General features: G+C 39.1%; 1 protein-coding gene and 1 pseudogene across 1 annotated transcript in view; both read right to left on the reverse strand.

Moving 5' to 3' along the window:
* brinp3b (bone morphogenetic protein/retinoic acid inducible neural-specific 3b) overlaps positions 1-1,662 on the reverse strand; it is a 37,050-nt gene extending 35,388 nt beyond the window's left edge. The window contains exons 1-2 of the mRNA XM_073849461.1: positions 1,299-1,662; positions 938-1,214 (exon numbers count right to left, since the gene is read on the reverse strand). Of these exons, the coding sequence (XP_073705562.1) occupies positions 938-1,170 (233 nt within the window). The 5' untranslated portion in view covers positions 1,171-1,214; positions 1,299-1,662. The remainder of the gene's footprint in view (positions 1-937; positions 1,215-1,298) is intronic.
* Positions 1,663-19,120: 17,458 nt separating this feature from the next.
* LOC141344585 (uncharacterized) overlaps positions 19,121-22,987 on the reverse strand; it is a 67,532-nt pseudogene continuing 63,665 nt past the window's right edge.

Genomic DNA, 22,987 nt, shown 5'->3' on the forward strand with positions numbered 1-22,987 from the left:
GTTTTCGACGTTCATTATTTTATTTATAAAACTGTTATATACGAATATGAGCAACTCTTTTTAGTGAATGGAATCAAAAGATACGAGTCACCTATAGTGCGAATCGGTCATGCTGATATTCAGTACCTCAGCGCTGCCAGGTTAAAAAGACACTTAAAGGAGTAGTTCGCTTTCAGAACAAAAATTTACAGATAATGTACTCACCCCCTTGTCATCCAAGATGTACATGTGTTTCTTTCTTCAGTCGTAAGGAAATTATGTTTTTTGAGGAAAACATTTTAGGATTTCTCTCCATATAATGGACTTCTATGGTGCCCTCGAGTTTGAACTTCCAAAATGCAGCTTCAAATGGCTCTAAACAATCACAGCCGAGGAAAGAAGGGTCTTATCTATCGGTTATTTGCCAAAAAAATAAAAATAAAAATAAATAGAATTTATATACTTTTTAACCTCAAATGGTCATCGTGTCTAGCTCTGTGTGCACTCTGTTTAGAGATTAAAAATTATATAAATTGTAAGTTTTTAGAAAATAACCGATCGTTTCGCTAGATAAGACCCTTCTTCCTCGGCTGGGATCATTTAGAGCACTTCGAAGCTTCATTTAAACTGCATTTTGGAAGTTCAAAATCGGAGGCACCATAGAAGTCCATTATATGGAGAGAAATCCTGAAATAGTTTCCTTTAAAAAACATAATTTCTTTACGACTGAAGAAAGAAAGACATGACCATATTGGATGACAAGGGGGTGAGTACACTATCCGTAAATTTTTGTTCTGAAAGTGAACTACTCCTTTAAGAACGGTTTAAAGAGCAAAGCTATAAGAGTGCTGGAATCTGACCCTGACCTCACACACTCACACAGTTCACATAACAAAATGAATTCGGCTACACGCGTAATATCAGAATTCATTGTTTCACAATACTGTTTCTGTCGTACCTGTATATTTTGTATCTGGTTGTAAAGCCGTGTTGGTATCGCTCGGTGAACTCAATGAATTCCTGGGAGCGATGGAAAGGACCTTTATCGGACAGCAGCCATCCGAGCGGTTCCGCGGAGCCCACATACACAGCCAGAGAGACGAGCACACAAGCCCAGCGGAGACAGACCACCATCCCCTCCCATAAGAGCATCAGGTCAGGCGGTCTAGGACCAACACTCCGAGCCCACATCCTTCAGCCATACATGCTTCCTCCTCGCAAGTCCCCTGAGTGTTCTGCAACTCAAAATAATAGGTGTTTCAAACGGCGATCTCAAGTTAACATCACCATCACATAGATTTCGCAAAGAGGGGGACTACCTGACATGAGTTGCACTTCGGGTATCCAAAACACAGACAAAATGATAAAACACAACACTTGGAAATCCTCCAACCAACTCTCCGCCAAGAACAGCGATCCTTTTTCGGAATTGTTCTAAAGTATGTCGATAAATTGTTTTCTCATATCAGGTGACAGCAGGTACGCGCGCGTCCCCAAATCCACGCTCCCGCGCAATGAAAGAAGTTGACGCACATCTGACAGAGGTAAGCAAAAATGTTCAATGGGAAACGCTTTTTGCAGGAATAAAAAGTGAGATTTCTTTAGATCCCTCTCTTCTCTCTGGGGGAGCAGGTTGGATGTTCGTTCGGTCTTGATCGGCTGTAAAATATGATGGAGCATGAATGCCGGTTTCCCCACGAGTGCATCTCCTGCCTTAACAGTTTCACACTGAGCAATACATATAAAGCATAACTCTTGTGCCCCCACCCTTTCTCTATTTCTCTCACCCTGCATGCCCCTCCTTCTGCGCATTCACTTCTTTTTGTTGGAAATTGTGCCCTGAAGAATGCACTATGATGTGGTCCTATTTCCTCTAATTTAAAAGGTAAGTCACTTGCTTTAACTTTATTGTAAAAGGTGGTGCTGCAATAACGTTCGTGCTCTGTTGGGTTTAATAGCCACAAAAAAGACTTTTCCTTCCTATTTTACGTACAGTATCTTATGATAAATTAGTATAAACACTGCTTTATAACATGCATTAACCATCCTCTAAAATTAGATTAATAAATTCAATGATTTTCATGACACACACACACACACACACACACACACACACACACACACACACACACACACTGTAGAGTCACTATCAGAACACAAGAGTTCCCTTTCTCTGCTGTGCACTGTGATTATAAATAGTCTCAAAAGCATTGATTACAAAATGATGAGGAAAAACAACCCCAGAGTATTAGAATTGTGGAGAAAAGAGGACGTATTAGAGAAGAACTGTTTCTTATTCACAAAGAGACTAAATCAATCATGCATGGGATATCTGTAAATGCTGGAATATCGTGCTATTTTAGTGCTACTCTGCTGGATTTTTAATTAGAATGCTTTGACTTCGAAGCGTGTGATACATTTTAGATACAGTGTTACCATATACTGTCTGCTATTATTATTATTATTTCAAAGTTCAGAGTTCCTGTCACATCACATACCTACTGTTTTAAAAAGTCCCAGACCAGTGCAGTTGTTCTATTTTCTTATTTAATACATTTTTTGTTACTAATTAGAGTATGTTATTAGCATAACAACTTGAGTAAAAAGTTAAATTTAAAAAATGTTCCCTTTTGCTTTCAAAGAGCATATTGAGCTTCAGTGGAAGCATGAACTTGTGAGTCACATGATCAGTGTTACAGAAAATCTGTGAGAGTTGAGAAATTTTGCTTTTCACACTATTAAATATTTTGATTTCTGTTGTTTTAGTAATAGGAATCAATAACATGTTTCTTTAAAATTTAAAATAACATTTTCTATTGAAATACATTTTTCCAGTAATCCAGTCTTTAGTGCCACATGAACCTTCAGTAATGATTTTTATATAATGGTTTAATGCTCAAGAAACATTTATTATTATTGTCAATGTTGTGCATAGTTGTGTGTGTGTGTGTATATACACTGCCCATTCAAAAGTTTGGGATCAGAAAAAACCCTGTAATTTTGTAAAATATTATAGCAATTTAAAATAGCAGCTTCTGTTTTAATATACCTTAAATTTTAATTTATTCCCTTAAAGCAAAGCAAAATTTTTCAGCATCATTACTCCACTCTTCAGTGTCACATAATCCTTCAGAAATCACTCTAATAATCTGATTTTTATCCATGTTGGACACAGCTGTGCTGTTTAATATTTTTTTTGGAACTTGTGATACTTTTTCCAGAGTTCTTTTCTGAATAATAATAAAAAAAAAAAACTAAAAATAAGAGCATTTATTAAAAATAAAAAGTCTTATGTTACAATATACCACCATTCGAAAGTTTGGGGTCAGTAATTTTTTTCTTTCTTTTTTTTAAAGTAATAAATACTTTTATTCAGGATAAAGGAAGTGATAGTAAATACTTTTGTTAGAAAATATTTATATTTGAAATAAATGCTGTTCTTTTTAATGTTTTATTCATCAAAGAATCCTGAAAAAATATCACAGTTTAAAAAAATATATGAAGCTGTTTCCAACATTCATAATAAATCAGGATATTAGAATGATTTCTAAAGAATCACGTGACACACTGAAGACTGAAGTAATGGCTGATGAAAATTCAGCTTTGCATCACAGAAATAAATTATATTTTAAAGTATATTAAAACAGAAAACAAATATTAGAAACTGGAATAATATTTTACAATAGTACAGTTTTTTCTGTATTTTTGATCAACTAAATAACATTTAAAAACAATCCATTAAAAATCATACTGATCTCAAACTTTTGAACAGCAGTGTATATATTTTCAGAAATAATGGTGGACAGGTGGTTTGGATGAAATGGCTGCTAATGTACTGTCATTTAAATTAAATAGAGCAAATCCAATAAAATTGTACTTTTCTCTTAACAACATCCTAGTGATCATCTCTGATTAATTTCACAGTGGAAGATTTGCTATTTTAAAAATGAACAGCAGGTAAAGTTGTGCGTTTTGGCCCATGTCTGAAGAATCAGTGAACTATTCGCTGTGTGTGACCTAAAACTCCAAGTGAAGCTCCAACCAATTACAGAAGCAATTACAACATTAATTAAAGTGAAATTAAAAATACTCTGGACACTTGAAAATATTCTCTAGGAAAACATAAAAAGTGATCTCCGCTCTTGGGAAAGTTGCTCACATTTAATCTTTACGGGCAATTCATTACCCTCAAGCTTTTGAAGATAATTTCAGATGTAATGAAAGTCTGTCAGCAGAGGCAGAACATCAAATGTTTGCTCTGTGTGTCTCTGACATTATTTCTGTGAAGAGCAGAGTTGAGGAGGGGAAATGAGTTTCCCTTGAGGCTAAAGACTGTTATAGTTTCCAGTGTTCTGGGTCTTTGTTGTCTGTTTACACAGTAATTGAAATGTTCCTAAACCTTTGCCCTGCCTTATACTCTCCCTTTTTCCCCTATTTCCCATTATTTCACTCTCTGTTCCTCACTTTACCCTCCCTGTTCCTTCCTGCCTCTTTGTTGCTCCGTTTCTTTCGTTGTTTTCCTCCTGCTACCTGCAGAGCAGAGGGATTCAGTCACTGTAGCTTATTTGTGTGGTAATCATCTCCTGCACCTCAGTAGCACAGCCAGCATAGATGAACCGGTCGCATGGCTACGTCCTCCATTATGGAGGAAAGCCTTTTTTCTTTTTCAACCAAACCAAAAGAATGTGGATATGCATCCTTCTATCTCCAGGAAATAGGTTTGTTGGTTTGGGTCACTGCAGGACTATGGCTGTGTGCATGACCTGAAATTGAGTTCCTGAAGAACAATGACAAGACCTTTATGCAGCAACATTTCATACACTCTTAAAAATAACACAGTGGCCCAAGAAGAAACATTTTGGGTTCCCCAAAGAACCTTTCAGTGAACTGCTGAACCATGCTTTTCTTAATGTGCAGTATATTTTAACAATCTAAAAAAATCTTCTTCCACTATGAAATGTCTTTTGTGGAATGGAAAGGTTCCTTAGATGTTAAAGGTTCTTCATATCTCAAAAAAGAAACTACATTTAAAAAAGTGCTTTATAGTGCAAAATGTATCCCTAGCATGTGCTGAGCAGGATTGCAATGAAAAAAAAAAAAAAAACCTAAGAAATAAAAGTTAAGTGGTCAGAAAGATTTTTTTTTTTTTAACAGAGGGAACTATTTAAACTGGAATGTAGTACCGACAGGTAAATGTTTTCTCACCTAGAAATGAACATTCTATCATCATTTATTCAGCCGTTCCAAATGACTTTCTTTCTTTTGTGAAACACAAATGTAGAATGTTTTAGTTCAGTGTGGTCCAAAAATGACATTAGTGGGTCATCCGAACAATTCCAGTGGTTTAATTCAAGTGTTATAAAGTGATACAATCACTTTGGACGATGAACAGAAGTTAAGATATTCGCTTGCAAAATAATTCAAATCACTTATTAGTTTATGTACACTCTTAAAAATAAAGGTGCTTCGCGATATCATAAAAGAACCTTTTTTTGTCTAAATGGTTCCATAAAGAACCTTAAACATCTGAAGAATCTTTCTGTTTCACAAAAGGTTCTTTGCGGTGAAAGAAGGTTCTTCAGATTATAAAAAGGTAAGAAAGAGATGGTTCTTTAAAGAACCTTTGACCGAATGGTTCTCAGTGGAACCAAAAGTGGTTCTTCTATAGCATCGCTGTGAAAAACCTTTTAAAGCACCTTTATTTTTAAGAGTGTACTGTAAACAGAGCCTTTAAGGGATAGTTCACCCAAAAATAAAAATAAAAATTGGTCCTTAATTACTCACTCTCATGTCGTTTCAAACCCGTAATCTTTATCTTCAGAACACAAATTAAGATATTTTGGATGAAATTTGCGTTTAAAAGTTTGTGCACAAAAAGTATTCTTGTAGCTTCATAATATTACGGTTGAACCACTGATGTCACATTGACTATTTTAATGATGTCCTTAGTACTGTTCTGGGCCTTGTTCCTGTTTGAAACAACATGAGGTTGAATAATTAATGACAGAATTTTCATTTGTGGGTGAATTATCCCTGTAAGAAAATATGATGATAGATCAGTAACATCAAAACTTACAGGCGTTGGGGTCATAAGAGAGTGAGAATTAAGTAATTAATTAATTGTAGATATATTTTAGGCTATGCATATTTGTAGCTTATACAACCATCCAAAACATGCGCTCAGGACAGTTGGACATTGCTGTGTATCAGCGGTAAATAGTGATATAAATACTGTTCAGTTTCTCACAAAAAAAATATCTTTCATGTCTTAGGACATCAATGTATTGTCACGAGCCGCAGGGTGTAATTTGGATTTGTCTGTGCATGTTTTTTTTTTTTTTTTTACTATCAAAGGTTTGGTGCCCATTCACTGCCATTATATGACTGACAGACTGCAAAGGTTTGAGATAAAAATCTTCGTTTGTGTTCTGCTGAAGAAACAAAGTCACCTAACATCTTGGATGTCCTGGGGGTAAGCAGATAAACATCACATTTTCATTTTTGGGTGAACTATCACTTTAATTTGATATTTAGGTCTCTTGCATAAGCATAAAAGTCCAACCCTAACCCTACCCCTAAAGGTAATGCTTACTGGGATGTAAGAGGATTGTAAAAAAACTTGAATAGTCAAATAGTTATGAAAATATGTTAGTTTTTTGGCTTTTAGATGTGCAGCAGAGATGTTTACTCAGAATATATAATGAAGGCAGTGCCTCACATTCAGATGAGGAATGATAAAATGGTAACCAAATATGATTAAATATTTGAGGAAATAGTGTGAAAATGATTCATTTACTAAAGTAACACTGTTCAACATCAACACCAGTGGACAAAAGATTTTTAGATGTTTTCTGTTTCCTTGGAGAAATGAGAGATCTCTAGAGTCACTAGAGATCAAACTGTGCCTCCAAGTACTGTTACTAATGGTTTAAAAAGAAGGTGATTTTTAACAACAATAATTGAACGGCAGTTAGTTACAAATAAAAGAACAATCCCATCTCAATGGACGTGACATTTGCAGTGAAAATGTTAAATGTAACTTTACCGAGAAAGAACTCACTAGTACGTGGAACCATTATTATGTTCTGAACCTCCTGCAGGTATAGTACAGGTGTCAATCTAGAAACGTTTTCTGCTGCTTTAAATCAAGAAATCCACTTACATTTTGGATGTGATAAATATGGACATGACTTTTTGAGAGATGACATACTTTTGAAAAAGTTTGTGATTCGAAATGCACAGTTTGGAAAGAGTAATAGCCACATAGAAAACCTGCCCTTGGAACATACAGTACAATATAATGTTTTGTTTTTCATAATTGTTCTCAGAGAAAACAGCAACAACAACATACCCCCAAAGTGACAGTTCTGAAAGAAGCAATTAAAAGACAATGGGAAACCAGCTACAGTAAAATGCTTTGGAACCAGCTGATTTTGGCTATTAAAGCTGCACATCTGATCTCATTTACACAGAAATCATGACATGGCACCACTCAGTTACTAAACTGCTGATTATAAACTATAGTTAGCTTTCGCTGCTTTTATCAGAGTGAAGTTAGAAACGTTAGAAATAATTACTTCACATTCCATCCCAAAATGCTATTATAAATGCAAACTTTAGTTTTAGTCACGATCTTAATCCAGCATTTATACGATTCAGCCAATTATATTTTATTTATATTTTACAATATAAATAAAATATTTTCGCTAGCCTAATTACTGCACAGACTGCTGTGAGCTGATGCAGTGACAGGTTCGCCATTCTCTCCAACATTACATAACCATTTAAACTTCATCTTCAGCGCACATTCTGTCAGATGCAATTCATGGCGCCTCTGTCTCAATGTACTGTACAAAGCGGCATTCATTCACATCAGATGATAACTCAACGGCAGAGTTCCACTCACACAGCGGCGTAAGAGTTTCGCGCGGTCGTTAAAACAAAACCAAAAGTAAAACACGCACGCGCATTCAAAAGCAATTTTAATACCCTGCATTTAGAGAGCGACTCCCCAATGCGCGCAAATTAAACTACATAAAATATTTAGGCTGTTATTACTATGTGGGCTATAATAAGTTGTGTATGTGTGTAGATAGCTCTGTATCTGGAAAATTCAGTCTCTATTAGCACTTTGAATGTTGAAAGAGTACTTTGATCGTACCAGATTTATGGACCAGCAGAGCAGTGGAACCATATATGAGCATGATGATCCATTAACCCCTTAACTGTTACTCCCATTTTTGAACAGAGACGTGAAAATGAAGAATTGAATCTTAAATCTTTATAATTCATGGACAAGAACATTTAGTAATATGTTTTTGATGTACATTTTTCATGTTAATTCAATGTCTGATTTTAAAATGGCTTTCAAAGGATGAATATGATATATAATTTCTTATTATTTCTAATAGGGAAAATATTTGTAATAGGGAAAAAGGCAACAAGAAAAAGGCAAATGTCTGTTTGTGAAAAAGGTCAGAACTCCTGTTATGAAGTAGATTTTTGAGGTGTACTCTTGTCATAAATTAGTCTATGAAACTCTTGTCATAAATTATTTTCCTACATAATTTGTAACACAAAAAAATGTCAAATATCTATTTAGGAGCCTTAGACCTTTCCAACGATATATAGTTTGTCATGATTAGATTAGGATTTATTTGTAAAATGGTGAAGTAAACTTGGGCATCCCAAAGAGTGGACAGTGACAGCCATGGACGACATTAGGGGGGGGCAAGGGGGGGCAGTTGCCCCCCCTGTGGTTAGTCATGGAATCCCCGACAGCCCCGCTGCAACTGCTTTAGCCAAGCTTAGGCTCGGTTGTACTTGGGAACTAGACGGTGCTATGTAACCCTCAAACGAAAGCAAAGCAATTGAAGATCTGGAAAACTATCCAACGTGTTTTTGCAGCGTTGAGCAATGTAGCCAATCACAGACATATCTGTTGTTTCCGAACAATTAGAAACACTTGTCAGAATTCACTCACTGCTGAAAGCGCCTGATCGGTTTTTATTAAGTGCCGTTTTGTGCGCTCATGAATCATCTTATGAGTGTAGACGCGATGTAAATAAAATATTAATTGTGTAGTTTAGAGAGCTTTATTAATTATAACGGGATTTTGTGAGATCTCTATGAATTTTTAGTGATAATAAGGGGAGCGTGCTTTGCACTTTCCAGGCTATAATCCATTTAGAATTTGTATGAAACTTTCGTTTTTCGGCACATGTAAGCTGATGTGTTTTGGGAGTGACATTTGCATATTTACGCTGGGTTTATTCTCGAAATAACGGTGAAGCAATAGACGGGATAAAAATATATTTTCCCCTTCTCCCAAAACAACTTACTGTTTCAGCTATAAAATAGTTCAGTTTTGTATGTAATGGTAAAATGTTTATATTTAGTTTCGTTTTTTATTTAGCTAATTTAGAAAAACGCTTGGAGCATTTTTTATTCGTTAAAAATATATATATTTACCGAACAGCGCCCAGCGGAAGACTGATCATAGTCTGTTTGATCAGTTTGCCTTCTCAAATCATCACGACTTGCCTAAAATGAAATCTATAGATATAAAACAGTTCAAGTATAAAACAATGGTAGTTTAAACGTTACAGATACATGTCAGCTATATGCGCATAGTTTGTGCAGAAAGTGGAAGCTAAAGCTTGCAGGACATCGAGGCACCAGTGCAATCACTTGCATTTTTTTCATTGGAAGCAATTTAAAATTATCCGTCATTTTTGCTCACAAAGTATGAGTAATACATCGAAAAAAACGTTACAGCATTTTTATAAAATAAAGAAAACAAAAATTATGTGCTTTCTGCAGTCTGGTTCTTGAACAGGAGTGCTTAACAAAATGAAGCGAAATGCATGCCTCACAGACATAATAAATACATTTATAGAAAGCTTTAAATTATTACTTAACGAAATAAAACAAATCAAAAGCACAAACTCTTTCATGTAATCCGTAAAGATGAATTTCTCTCTGAAGGCGCGTCCAAAAAGGAGATTGCGACACTGACTCAGAATACACAAATTAATTAATAAATAATTCATTTATGTCCTTACTCTTTCCTCGACACATTCATTGTTATTTATTTTTGCCGGTGCTTGGGGTGAGTTTTAGCCTATTGTGTGCGCTTGAACGCGGATTCAGCTGCGCTAAAGCACACTAAACGGTGTCTGAGTCGGTCTCAAAAGTGAAAGCGAAAGTGAAGTTTCGTGTTGTTTCCACCAGCGCGGCATTTTTTTTCTTCACCATAATTGATGGTTGTCTAAATTATGAAAATAAGGAGAAGCCTAAAACAGGCCCGATGCCGGCCCGGGTCTGAACTATGACGTGAAAATTGGCCCGAAGCCGTAGCCCTGGGGTGTAAAAAAAAGTCAGGGCCCATCGGCCCGGGCTGAAGTGCAGCGCTTTAATTGACTGCTTTGATGTGCTGCAATACCGTAGGGCACTGTTTTAATGCTTACATCTGATTTTTTTTCTTGCCCCCCCTGACTCAAGAGTCAAATGTCGCCCATGGTGACAGCCATAAAATGTTGATAGGCTAGTGTTTCTAGCAAAGAATCTTTAAATTGCTTTACTCTGACATAATACCTTTGTATGTTTTTTTTTATGTTTAATGGTGATTTTTTTTGTTTTTGTTTACATTATTACATTATTTTTCATTACATTTCTTTAAATTTAAAGCAAAGTTTATTTTGTCTTATTTCACTGCTATTTTACTGTTGTTTGATAACCTAATGTTCAGGGGTAAACCTTTAAAATAAAAAAGTTCTCCAGAATCGTGATCTTTATTCTGAGCAAAAAAATCGTGATTCTCATTTTATTCAGAATCGTGCAGCTCTACTGGATAGTGATAAACGCTCATTGTCACAGCTGTACAAAGGCTATCTTTCTTCTTCCATGAGGGGGTTTGGCATCACAGCATCTTTGTTTCCAGACGGAATGTTAAAGAACCAATCAGATGACGACTTTGAAACTCCTGAAGTGTTTCCAATTTTGTGTGCCATATGCATTGGACGTTCAGCCAATGGTCTGTGGGCATGACGCCTGAGGCTGAGACTAGTAATGACGTAACTTGCAAGCCCAGCTGGCTAACAATGCTTTTAGGAAATGTATTGCTGGTTTGACTGGATGTTAGTCTGCGAGCATCTCTTTCCCATCATGAAACACTTCCCTCCTTTTCCGCTTGAGCTTTGTCCTCATAAACACTGGACAATCAAAGGGAGAGGAAATAATTTTCCAGTCCTCTGTCTTGGCTTGGGCTCATTAGCGGCACTGAACGGAAACAGCACAATGTGTATCAGTGCTCTGACACTGCGCTGTTTTCGCAGTTACTATTTCTGCAGCACGTCTACATGCCCTTTGTGTCTTGAGTCACATTTCCACAGTAAAGGACTGACCTATAACATTTTACTGTGGGCAGAAGAGCAAAACACGAGAGCACTTACAATCACCTCTTTTCTCTTTTGTTACATCACGTTCTTTGATTTCAGTGTGCTGCATTCAAAACGGACACAAATGCACAGAATGTTGTAGTGGAGTCTGATCTGGTGTGTTTCGAGATCTGATGCAATCCTTTCAGGCAGACATATGTGGCTTGCAGTATTCATGAAGTACAGTACTGTAGGGTCTTTCTGGTATTTTAAGTGTGAATGCATTTGGTTGTTTACCTTGAATAGTTGTCTCGAGATTTTTCGATTACTTACAACTGCACAGTAAATTAAACCCCAGACGACATGCTGGGCTACTGTATTGATTTGCTTACTCAGCCTCCGTTTGGGGGGTGAAATGAACACAGCGAAGCCTGGAGATAAAAATTAAGTATTAAAAAGTAATACCTTGAAATAGAATTATCTGTATGGGTTACAACAGATTTTGATCAAATTCTGTGTGTTGTCTGCCATAAATGAAATTACTGGTGACTCCTGACCTCTGATGTGTTGAGGTGAGGAGCGCCGTCTTATGAAATGAGCCATGTAATTTTTCACATTATTGTGTATTACAAAACAATCCCATCGAAATGAACTGTGCTTCTGGTTATGCTGAGTAACAGGGTCATACAGAAGGTCAGCTATTGTCATTACATGTTAGGGTAAATATCAAGGAGTCTATGCTACATGGCATTAATGGCAAATATTTAGAAAGTATTACTAAAGTGATTGCCATAGGCTGCTTGTAGGTCAGCATTCAGCCATGGTGTTGTAATCATGCCTCACGGCAACATGAGTCAGTCACCCACACTAATGCTAATGTACTGTATGAACTGCTTATTATAACGCAGTTGAATCGACACTGAAATATAGGGGATGCCAAGGCTACACTTTTTACTCCAAATTAACATTTTTCAAGGTAGTTTTTTTTTCTGTATATACTGTATATACTGTACACATATAACACACAATAAATGAGTTAACATTATTGGGGCATGTTGTCACTATATGTGAGGTATCCTGTCACAATGGGAACCTGGCATTAATCAGTCTACTATAGACTTTTTGTACCTGTAACCACACATTACTGCACATTTTTACTCAAACCCTTTAGTTACTAGTAGTTACTGGTCTCGTTAACTTATTTTTATTCTATGTATTGTCTATTCTTATATTTCTATTTTATGAATACATTTATATATATATATATACAGGTCCTTCTCAAAAAATTAGCATATTGTGATAAAGTTCATTATTTTCTGTAATGTACTGATAAACAGTAGACTTTCATATATTTTAGATTCATTACACACAACTGAAGTAGTTCAAGCCTTTTATTGTTTTAATATTGATGATTTTGGCATACAGCTCATGAAAACCCAAAATTCCTATCTCAAAAAATTAGCATATTTCATCCGACCAATAAAAGAAAAGTGTTTTTAATACAAAAAAAGTCAACCTTCAAATAATTATGTTCAGTTATGCACTCAATACTTGGTCGGGAATCCTTTTGCAGAAATGACTGCTTCAATGCGACGTGGCATGGAGGCAATCAGCCTGTGGCACTGCTGAGGTGTTATGGAGGCCCAGGATGCTTTGATAGCGGCCTTAAGCTCATCCAGAGTGTTGGGTCTTGCGTCTCTCAACTTTCTCTTCACAATATCCCACAGATTCTCTATGGGGTTCAGGTCAGGAGAGTTGGCAGGCCAATTGAGCACAGTAATACCATGGTCAGTAAACCATTTACCAGTGGTTTTGGCACTGTGAGCAGGTGCCAGGTCGTGCTGAAAAATGAAATCTTCATCTCCATAAAGCTTTTCAGCAGATGGAAGCATGAAGTGCTCCAAAATCTCCTGATAGCTAGCTGCATTGACCCTGCCCTTGATAAAACACAGTGGACCAACACCAGCAGCTGACATGGCACCCCAGACCATCACTGACTGTGGGTACTTGACACTGGACTTCAGGCATTTTGGCATTTCCCTCTCCCGAGTCTTCCTCCAGACTCTGGCACCTTGATTTCCGAATGACATGCAAAATTTGCTTTCATCCGAAAAAAGTACTTTGGACCACTGAGCAACAGTCCAGTGCTGCTTCTCTGTAGCCCAGGTCAGGCGCTTCTGCCGCTGTTTCTGGTTCAAAAGTGGCTTGACCTGGGGAATGCGGCACCTGTAGCCCATTTCCTACACACGCCTGTACACGGTGGCTCTGGATGTTTCTACTCCAGACTCTTCTCCACAATCTTCCTCAGGGTCCGGTCACCTCTTCTCGTTGTGCAGCGTTTTCTGCCACACTTTTTCCTTCCCACAGACTTCCCACTGAGGTGCCTTGATACAGCACTCTGGGAACAGCCTATTCGTTCAGAAATTTCTTTCTGTGTCTTACCCTCTTGCTTGAGGGTGTCAATGATGGCCTTCTGGACAGCAGTCAGGTCGGCAGTCTTACCCATGATTGTGGTTTTGAGTAATGAACCAGGCTGGGAGTTTTTAAAAGCCTCAGGAATCTTTTGCAGGTGTTTAGAGTTAATTAGTTGATTCCGATGATTAGGTTAATAGCTCGTTTAGAGAACCTTTTCATGATATGCTAATTTTTTGAGATAGGAATTTTGGGTTTTCATGAGCTGTATGCCAAAATCATCAATATTAAAATAATAAAAGGCTTGAACTACTTCAGTTGTGTGTAATGAATCTAAAATATATGAAAGTCTAATGTTTATCAGTACATTACAGAAAATAATGAACTTTATCACAATATGCTAATTTTTTGAGAAGGACCTGTATATATATATATGTCAAAATACCATTTGCATACTGTAGCAGTGATCCATATTTCAATCAGTGAAATTAGATATGTTATTTTTAATTTAATACAGTTATTGCCATTATTGGTCGCACCACATGATGAGTGGTCACTCCAAACAACACAAAGACCTTATATCATTGAAAATCTATTTAAAGAGACATGTGAAAAGTGCAGAATATGGCATTAACTGCAGGCATTTATTTAGCCCCAGTTATTTCTGAACTTTGCCCAATTTTAACTGCTCAAATGACTCTTTACGGGGCGTTTGAACAGGCAATCTGACCAATCATAATGCAGAATCCATATTTTTTGTCCGACAAACAAAACAGACAGGAGAGTAGATTAACGTTGGTGGACTTGAACTTGAAAAATGGTATGTATTGACGTCTTTTTACAGTTGAAACACGATACCTTCTGATGTTCATTGATCTTTTTTCATGCTAACCAGTAAAGATAAAGAGATGATCGGTTCATGTGCCACTTGAACTGAGGTCACACTGAAGAGCTACAAAACAGTGTTTGTTGTTTGAATTACTTAAAAAAGACCAAATTAGAACTCTAAGACTTTCAGAACAAAAGTAACCTGCTCTGTCTTGTATGTCGGCGCACTGTCAGTGTCTTCTTGGCTTTGTAATGTATTTTTTTAAGTGCATGAGAACATGATGTGTGGCATAAAAGTGCCATGGTTTGTCGGACATAGCAACAAAAACTAAAGAGGAGCGGGGTCTTTGCAAAAGGTCAATTAAGAGACATCTGGAGTTTGCGCTTGACTGCAGGGTCAGAATTAACATACTGCCTATTGTGATCATTTATTTTACCTTGCTTGGCAGTGGAATCTGGTCAAATAGATTAAAATAGTTATTAATAAATAAATAATAAATTACTAATAGTTTCATAATTACCTAATTAAAATTACATGCTTTAAATTATTTTTCTCATATTGCAAAAAGATGAAACATAAAACATCTGAAATGACCCAAATTGCATAAAAATCTATTCCACCTGAACAAAACAAGCTAGCTTTCACACAAAAGGTCACTTTAAAATTTATAATAAAAATAAATACTTGTAGAAATGTCAGGATTTGAGTCTGTTTCTGTTCTGTTTTCCTAGTCCCCCCCCCCCCATGTTTCCTATTCAAATGGTTTAGTCCTTGTCTCCCCGTTTTGGTTCATGTTCTTTTGGTTCAGTCATGCCCATATTTGTATTTCCCCCTCGTCATCCTGTTCTCTCGTTTGTTACCACGCCCTGTCTTCAATGTATTTAAGTCTGTGTCCCTTCACTTCACACCACAGTGTCTGTTGATAACGTTGCTTCTGTCTGTTTTGCTCCATGTTCTTTGTTTGTTTTTCATTGAATATCAGTGTTTATTTTACTCCGGTTTCTGCCTCATCAGCTTCACTCCTCATCCTGCTTAAACTGTGACAGATCGACGGACCAAACAACAAAAGAGTCGGGTTGAGGCAGCTCTGAGGGGACTGCGGCAAGGTGGTCGTGAGTTGGAACGATATGTGGAGGATTTCATCGAGCTCTCCCACCAGGTAGGCTGGCACGAAGCTTCTCTCTGCGTTGTGTTTGTTCTGGGGCTGGAAGATGAGACGATATGCTGCGATCTTCCTGCTTGTAGTTTCCCCTTGATTGAGCTTATCAATCTTATTCTCTATTTAAATGGATCTGATTTTGAAATAGAAGAAGTTCAGAGTCCGATTAGGTCTCATCTTTCAGCCCCCTCCCAGACACAGCGCAACACGCCAGCCTGTCCTAAGCCAAGAATCTCCACATACCGTGTCAACGGCTCGAGCCGCCAGCCCAGTCCCAAATCCCCAGTCATCCTCCTGAGCTCCACCGCTGTCCTCAGCCCGATGCGGCCGGCCTCATCCCCGCGCTCTAATCCGCCGCCCTCAGCCCAGTATCTCAGGCTTCCTCTCCACGATCAAGCCCGCCAGCCGCCACGCCAACATCAGCTCACAAGATGGCCGCCGCGTCAACTCACAAGATGGCTGCCGCCATGCCAGCGTCAGCTCACAAGATGGCTGCCACGCCAGAGTCTGTACGCAAGATGGCTGCCACGCCGGAGCCTGCACGTAAGATGGCTGCCACACCAGAGCCTGCACGTAAGATGGCTGCCACACCAGAGCCTGCACGTAAGATGGCTGCCACACCAGAGTCTGCATGCAAGATGGCCACCGTTCCTGAGTCCCCGGCCAAGATGGCCGCCAAGCCTGAGTCTGCACCCAAGATGGATGCCACTAAGTCAGCATCATCACCCAAGATGGCTACTGCTAAGTCAGAGTCTGCTACCATCACGGCCGCCCTACCAGCTGCAGTTCCTGCACAGTCAAGTCAGGCAGCAACTCCTGAGTCAGGTCAAGCAGCACCTCCTGCGTTAAGGCTGGTTCTGCCCAGCCTCCCAGAGTCTCCGCTGGTTCTGCCCAGCCTCCCAGAGTCTCCGCTGGTCTCACCCAGCCCTCCAGTGACCGTGCCACCAGAGCGCCCTCCAGTGACCGCTCGCCCAGAGCCTGCTCTCCCAAAGTCTCCGCTGGAGATGCCCAGCCCTTCAGAGTCTCCGCTGGGGTCATCCAGCCATCCAGAGCCTGCTCCTCTAGACCGCCGTCCAGAGCCGCTCCTCTTTGTTTTTCATTAAATATCAGTGTTTATTTTACTCCGGTTTCTGCCTCATCAGCTTCACTCCTCATCCTGCTTAAACTGTGACAAGAAATTACTTAATATATATATATATATATTTTTTTTTTGGTCATACCACATGATATCTAAATTCAAATCCAATGCTTTCATGGGTCCCTGGCAAATTGCTATATGACGCAAGGCCCTATTTTTGAATGGATTTCAACATAAAAGTCCCAAAATTATAGATTCTTGATGGTCGCACCACATGATATTTCACAAAATGGACATCGTCGGACAATGTTTGTTTGTATATTATGATGGAAATATAAATACAAATACTTTGCAATTTTATACAAGATTACAAATCACTTTGGAAAGTAGAATATTGTAGAAAATCAGAATACATTTAGGGTCATTTTAAAGAAAGATGTTTCTAAAACAATTTATGGCCGGACAGTCACACCCCATGATATTTTGACACTTTGAATGAAGGAAAAAGTACAAATAACTTTTTTGAAAATTTAAAGTGAGTACATACATGGGAGAGGTACTTTTTTTATCTTTTTTTTTTTACACAAAACAACTAATTTTCAACTGAAAAAATGCAATCGGACAGAAAATGTAGGCATCACGTCATTGACCCATAAATAAAATAAAGGCATTTTATAAATAAAAACTAGTGCTGGGCAACGATTAATTGCAAACGCTTTCAAAATAAAAGTTTTTGTGTACATAGTATGTGTGTGTACTGTGTATATTTATTATGTATATATAAATACAAACACACATGCATGTATATGTTTAAGAAAAACGTTTATACATTAAATTATATAAATATATACATGTAAATATTTTTAAAATATATTCTGTATGTATGTGTGTCTTTAAATATACATAATAAATATACACAGTACACACACATTTACTATGTACACAAAAACTTTTATTTTGGATGCAATTAATCTAGTGCTGTCAATCGATTAATCGTGACTAATCACATCCAACATAAAAGTTTTTTTTTATTTACAGTTGTGATGATACATCTTCTGATGCACCAGGGCACATCATCAGTGATGTATCCTGAGGTCATCGGGTGTTTCGGGTCTCTCGAACATTAGGCTTGCCACGATAGACGGTGTTGACGGTGTTACCTGTTTTAAGACGCAACACCGGTGACATCACTACTTATTTTTTAATAAGTATTCGTTTTTTAATTAAATATTTATTTATGAATTAAATGGAAAATATAATTCTAAATAATTTACTTAAGACGAGAGCATGCACTATAATTAAAAACTGAACATAGCTACAATGCGTCATATTTAATTTATCGTGAGGAGAACGAGAGGAGTCAAATTTACAGAAAGAGAATGGCGGACGATTTAGTGTCAAAACGCAATGCAAAAGCGCCTGTTTGGCAATATTTTGGGTGTAGTGGAGGGTATATGCAGGTATACGGCATATACCCACTTCTTCATCAGGCAGCTTTGCGTACCCACTTCTAAATCCCCTCTGATGCGCATCATTCAGTAGTGTCCTGCATTAGCCAAAATCATGTAAATATTCGTTAAAAAACCCCAAAAAATACGCAGTCAGGACCGTGGCACCGGCTTGCTTTGAAATATATTCGATGTGCCTGCGCCCGCTCCATCTCCCGTACCCCAGTAATTTAAATAAGTACATAATAGCGAAAATAATACCTAACAAATAAAAAGAAGCCGTTTTTTACTATCAGAAATTTCTTCAACCAGTAAACCCCTGTAAACGTATCAGTCCAAAGATCCAGTAAACAAATGCGTTCAAAACGTCTCTTATAGAAAACCCGACAGATTTCATCAGATATTGCCGAGAGTCACGTCTAGGGGGGTTGGTGGAATTTATAAATTAAGCGTAAACCCACTTCTCCGGGCACCACTACACCAAATGCAAAAAGGGAACCTGAAAACATTAATGAGGCAATCTGCAAACTTTGTCGTCCATTCAAACAATTGACGCCGAATTGCCAATTCCCGCAAAACTGAAAGTGAAAGTATAATACGCACACATTTATTATGGTGCGTTCACACCGCCCCAAACGTCAGCGTCAGTTGCGGCAAGATTACATGTATTTAAAAGCAGAAAAAAAGAGAAAGGGAAACCCCCACCCCCCACGGTGATACCGGTATTACCGGTGTTGTCACACGTCGATTAACCGGTGGGGAAATTTCCTCATCGTCACAACCCTATCGAACATCAGACACCCTCACTCAGGCGACCCAGCTGAGGTTGATCAGGCCTCAGCTTGTGCCCTGGCAGCTCAACCACGGTTTCGCTCTCTTAATCCAGAGCCACTTTCTTCTAGAGGCTTTCTTCGCTGCCTCTGTGCTCCTTTCGCCTGTGATGCCGAGTGCAGTATATGCCCTGCAGAGGGACTGTCCTGCAAAGCCTCTGCACCCTACTTCTACAGGCAAGCAACTTGCCTTCCAGCCTTGTTCATGGCAGTCGCTGACTAAGTCCTGATACTTCCCCTTTTTCTGCTCAAAGGCCTCCTTCCATTCACTCCTCCCATGGCACGGTAAGCTCCAGCATGACAACGTTTCTTGTTGCCTCAGATACCAGGATGACGTCAGGTCTGAGTGAGGTCTTGACTACATGCTGGGGGAACTTGAGCTGCTTGCCCAGGTCTACTGACAGCTGCCAGTCCTATGCAGTTTGGAGAAGCCCTGCTGTTCCTTTCCTTGATCTTGGCTTCTCTCCGGCTCTAATGAAGCTGATGCTTTGCTTCCTGGGTCTGGACTTTTGGTAGATGGAAACAGCACTAGAGATGCTCTCTGCGATAGTCTTGAGCACTTGGTCATGACGCCAGCGGCATCAGCCTTCCCCCAGAGCTTTTGGACAGCAACTCAATACGTGCTCAAGGGTCCCCTTGTTCTTCTCGCAGAGGGGGCATACTGGTGATTCTGCCAAACCCCAGCAGTGCAGGTTGGATGGGCTGGGAAGAACATCATAGACCGCCTGGACCAGGAACTTGATGCGGTGTGGTTCTGCCCACCACAGGTCAGTCCACGAGATCTTCCTCTCCACAACTTGCTCCCATCTAGTCCATGCACCTTGCTGTCTCATCCCCACTGCTCTGCGGGCCCTCTCCTCCTCCACAGCTGCTCTAACTTCCTTCTGAACCAGTTGCCGCCGCTCCTTCCCCCGCGCTTTGTCATAAAGCGGGGCTGCAACAGCTCCTTCCTCTGGCCACAGTTCCCACAAGGACTCCATGGCGCAAACGGGATTCTGCCTGCTCCACTGCCACCTCTGCTCTCCACTTCCTGCCCGTCTTGACTACCACCCCTGCCCCAGAGACTTTTGGGTCTGTTGATTTCCGGAACTGCCGCACCTCTCTTGCACGCAAAACCTTGAACTCCTCCTCGATGGATTTCAGAGGTAGTGTCAGTTTGCAGCTGTTTCCATAGAGTGCGATGTTGCTTAAGCTCCGCGGTAGACCCAACCATCTCCTCAGGTAGCGGCTGACTCTCCTCTCCAGGTCTGTAATGGTGGAGATCGGGAATTCATAGAGAAGCAGGGGCCACAGTATCCTCGGCAGAATCCTGTGCTGGTAGATCCACACCTTGAATTTGTCGGGTAGGCCTGTCTTGTCGACGCTCTTCAGCCATTTCTTCAACTCCTCACAGGTGTTCTTTATTGAAGCTGTGTCCTTGAGGCTGCTGTCAAAGTACCTCACCAGGCTTTTCACAGGCTTCTCAGAGATGGTAGGGATCAGTGTTCCTGAGATCGAGAACCAGAACTTGTCGACCACTCTGCCCTTCTTCAGGACCAGGGATCTTGACTTTGCTGGCTTAAAAGACATCCTGGCCCATCCCAACAGCCTCTCTATCCCACTCAAGATCCATCTGGCTCCAGGCACTGACTCGGTGGTTACTGTCAGGTTGTCCATGAATGCACGGATTGGTGGTTGGCGGATCCCGGACCTAGACTTGGGGCCTCTACACTCTGGTTCAGCAGATTTTACCAACATGTTCATTGCTAGTGCGAACAGGATCACGGAGATGGTGCAGCCTGTGATAATTCCAACCTCCAATCTGTGCCACTCCGATGTTACTGACCCTGCTGAAACTCTCAGACTGAACTCGCTGTAATAATCCAGAATGAGGTCTCTGACTGCGGCTGGACCATGGTGCCTCTCCAGTGTTTCCCACACCAGCTTGTGGGGCATAGAGCCATAGGCATTGGCCAGATCTAACCAGAGCACCACCAGATCTCCCTGTACGCAAACCTTTATTTGGGATGCGATTAATCGTTGACCAGCACTAATAAAAACATAAGAATAAACTTATAATTTTAACTTTTCAAAATTCAGAACTTTAGAAAATTACCACAGATAAAACATTTCTTTAATTTAATAAATATGACACATAAACAAAATACATGGCATAAATCTATTGATCTATCACTGTTTCTGTTAAAGATCTATAAACGTTAACATTTCAGGGATTTTTAAACCTTTTTTTTTTTTTCAAATTAAATGCAAATTCAAAAATGCAATCATTTTTTAAAACGCAATCTCAATTTAATTCCAAATGGCACAACTTGTTTTCATTATTTAAATAAGAGTCAATATCTTGTCCTTAAAAAGCTACAGCTGATCTGTATTCATTTTTGTCAGTGAGCAATGGTTGAAATAATATTTAGCTCATATAACCAATGGTTTTAATAAGATATCTGATATAAATCCAATGCAGAGTTCATCTATTTCCTTAAGATGAAACTGTAATTTCACAATGTGTGATTTGAATTAATTCACAGCCCATATGTTGCATTGCTTAGTATTCAACACGCACACAGCCATATTCTTCTTCATATCAGTGCTGACCACATTGTAGAACGGCTGCTGACTTTCCCAAGGGACGTGTCTATCTGAAGATAACAACTTCATGTAAATGCAGTTATGTCAAAATAGAGGTCAATATGTAACACGAGAATGATTTACAACTCAATGTCACTAGAGGGAATAGTCATCTGAAATTCTCAAGGCTATAGCTCTTGGGAAGACTCACACAGTCTATGCTATAGATGAAGAAGAGGAGTGTTTTTTTCTTTCTTTCTTGATTTACAGTACGTTTTGGTTAGCAAAAATCTGAGGACGAACTGTTTGATGGCCGTCATCATTTTGTTTTTGCCTCAGGGTGTTTCTGAAATAATTTGGCTTCTACATGCTGGATAATTACTGGTAATAGTAGTTTTCTCTTCAGGTTCATAATGTTTTGCACTGGAACACTGCCAAGTCCCAGGTCTTTAATTATAACCTATGTAGTTCCACGGGTTGTTATTAACCTTCGGCAGGGCAAGCATCACTGCCGCAGCGTGTGCATGACTGTAAATGAATACTTCACTATTATTGTCTCCTGCAGTCCATAGTCTGCTTTTGAATAGACACATAAGGGATTTCTTACATTTGTTTATCTTTATTCTTTTCACATGCACTATTCAGCAGAAGTTCAGACATCTGGAATCTGATGTGATTGTATCACACAATCATCGCAGAACACGCTTATTCATTTCAGCGGTGAATGGTCTTTGGAGGCGACTAGGAATGAAATGAAAAAGCATGCTGAGCTCGAAATCCAAATACATCTGTTACTTGATTACTTTAGATTCAGGAGATGGTTTTATTAACAGCAACATACTGTAGAGTGATAGAAAGCCTGGCTCCCTGGAGCAGGCTGAGGGCCACAATGTTAAAATGGAAAAAAAAACAAGCCTTAATGCCTTTGTGTACTCCTTGGACACTTTATTTTAGATACACCTGTTCAACTCCTCGTTAATGCAAATATCTAATCAGCCAATCACATGGCAGCAACTAATGCATTTAGGCATGTAGACATGGTCAAGATGATTTGTTTGAAGTTCAGAACTGGGAAGAAAGGTAATTTAATGACTTGGCTGTTGGTGCCAAACGGTCTGGTCTGCGTATTTCAGAAACTGCAGATATACGGGAACTTTCACACACATCCATCTCTAGGGTTTACAGAGAATGGTCTGAAAAAGAGATAATATCCATTGAGCGGCAGTTCTGTGGGCGAAAATGCTTTGTTGATGCCAGAGGTCAGAGGAGAATGGGCAGACGTGTTTGAGCTGATAGAATGGCAATGGTA

This window comes from Garra rufa, chromosome 10 (genome assembly GCF_049309525.1).
Source record: "Garra rufa chromosome 10, GarRuf1.0, whole genome shotgun sequence".
Taxonomy (NCBI): domain Eukaryota; kingdom Metazoa; phylum Chordata; class Actinopteri; order Cypriniformes; family Cyprinidae; genus Garra; species Garra rufa.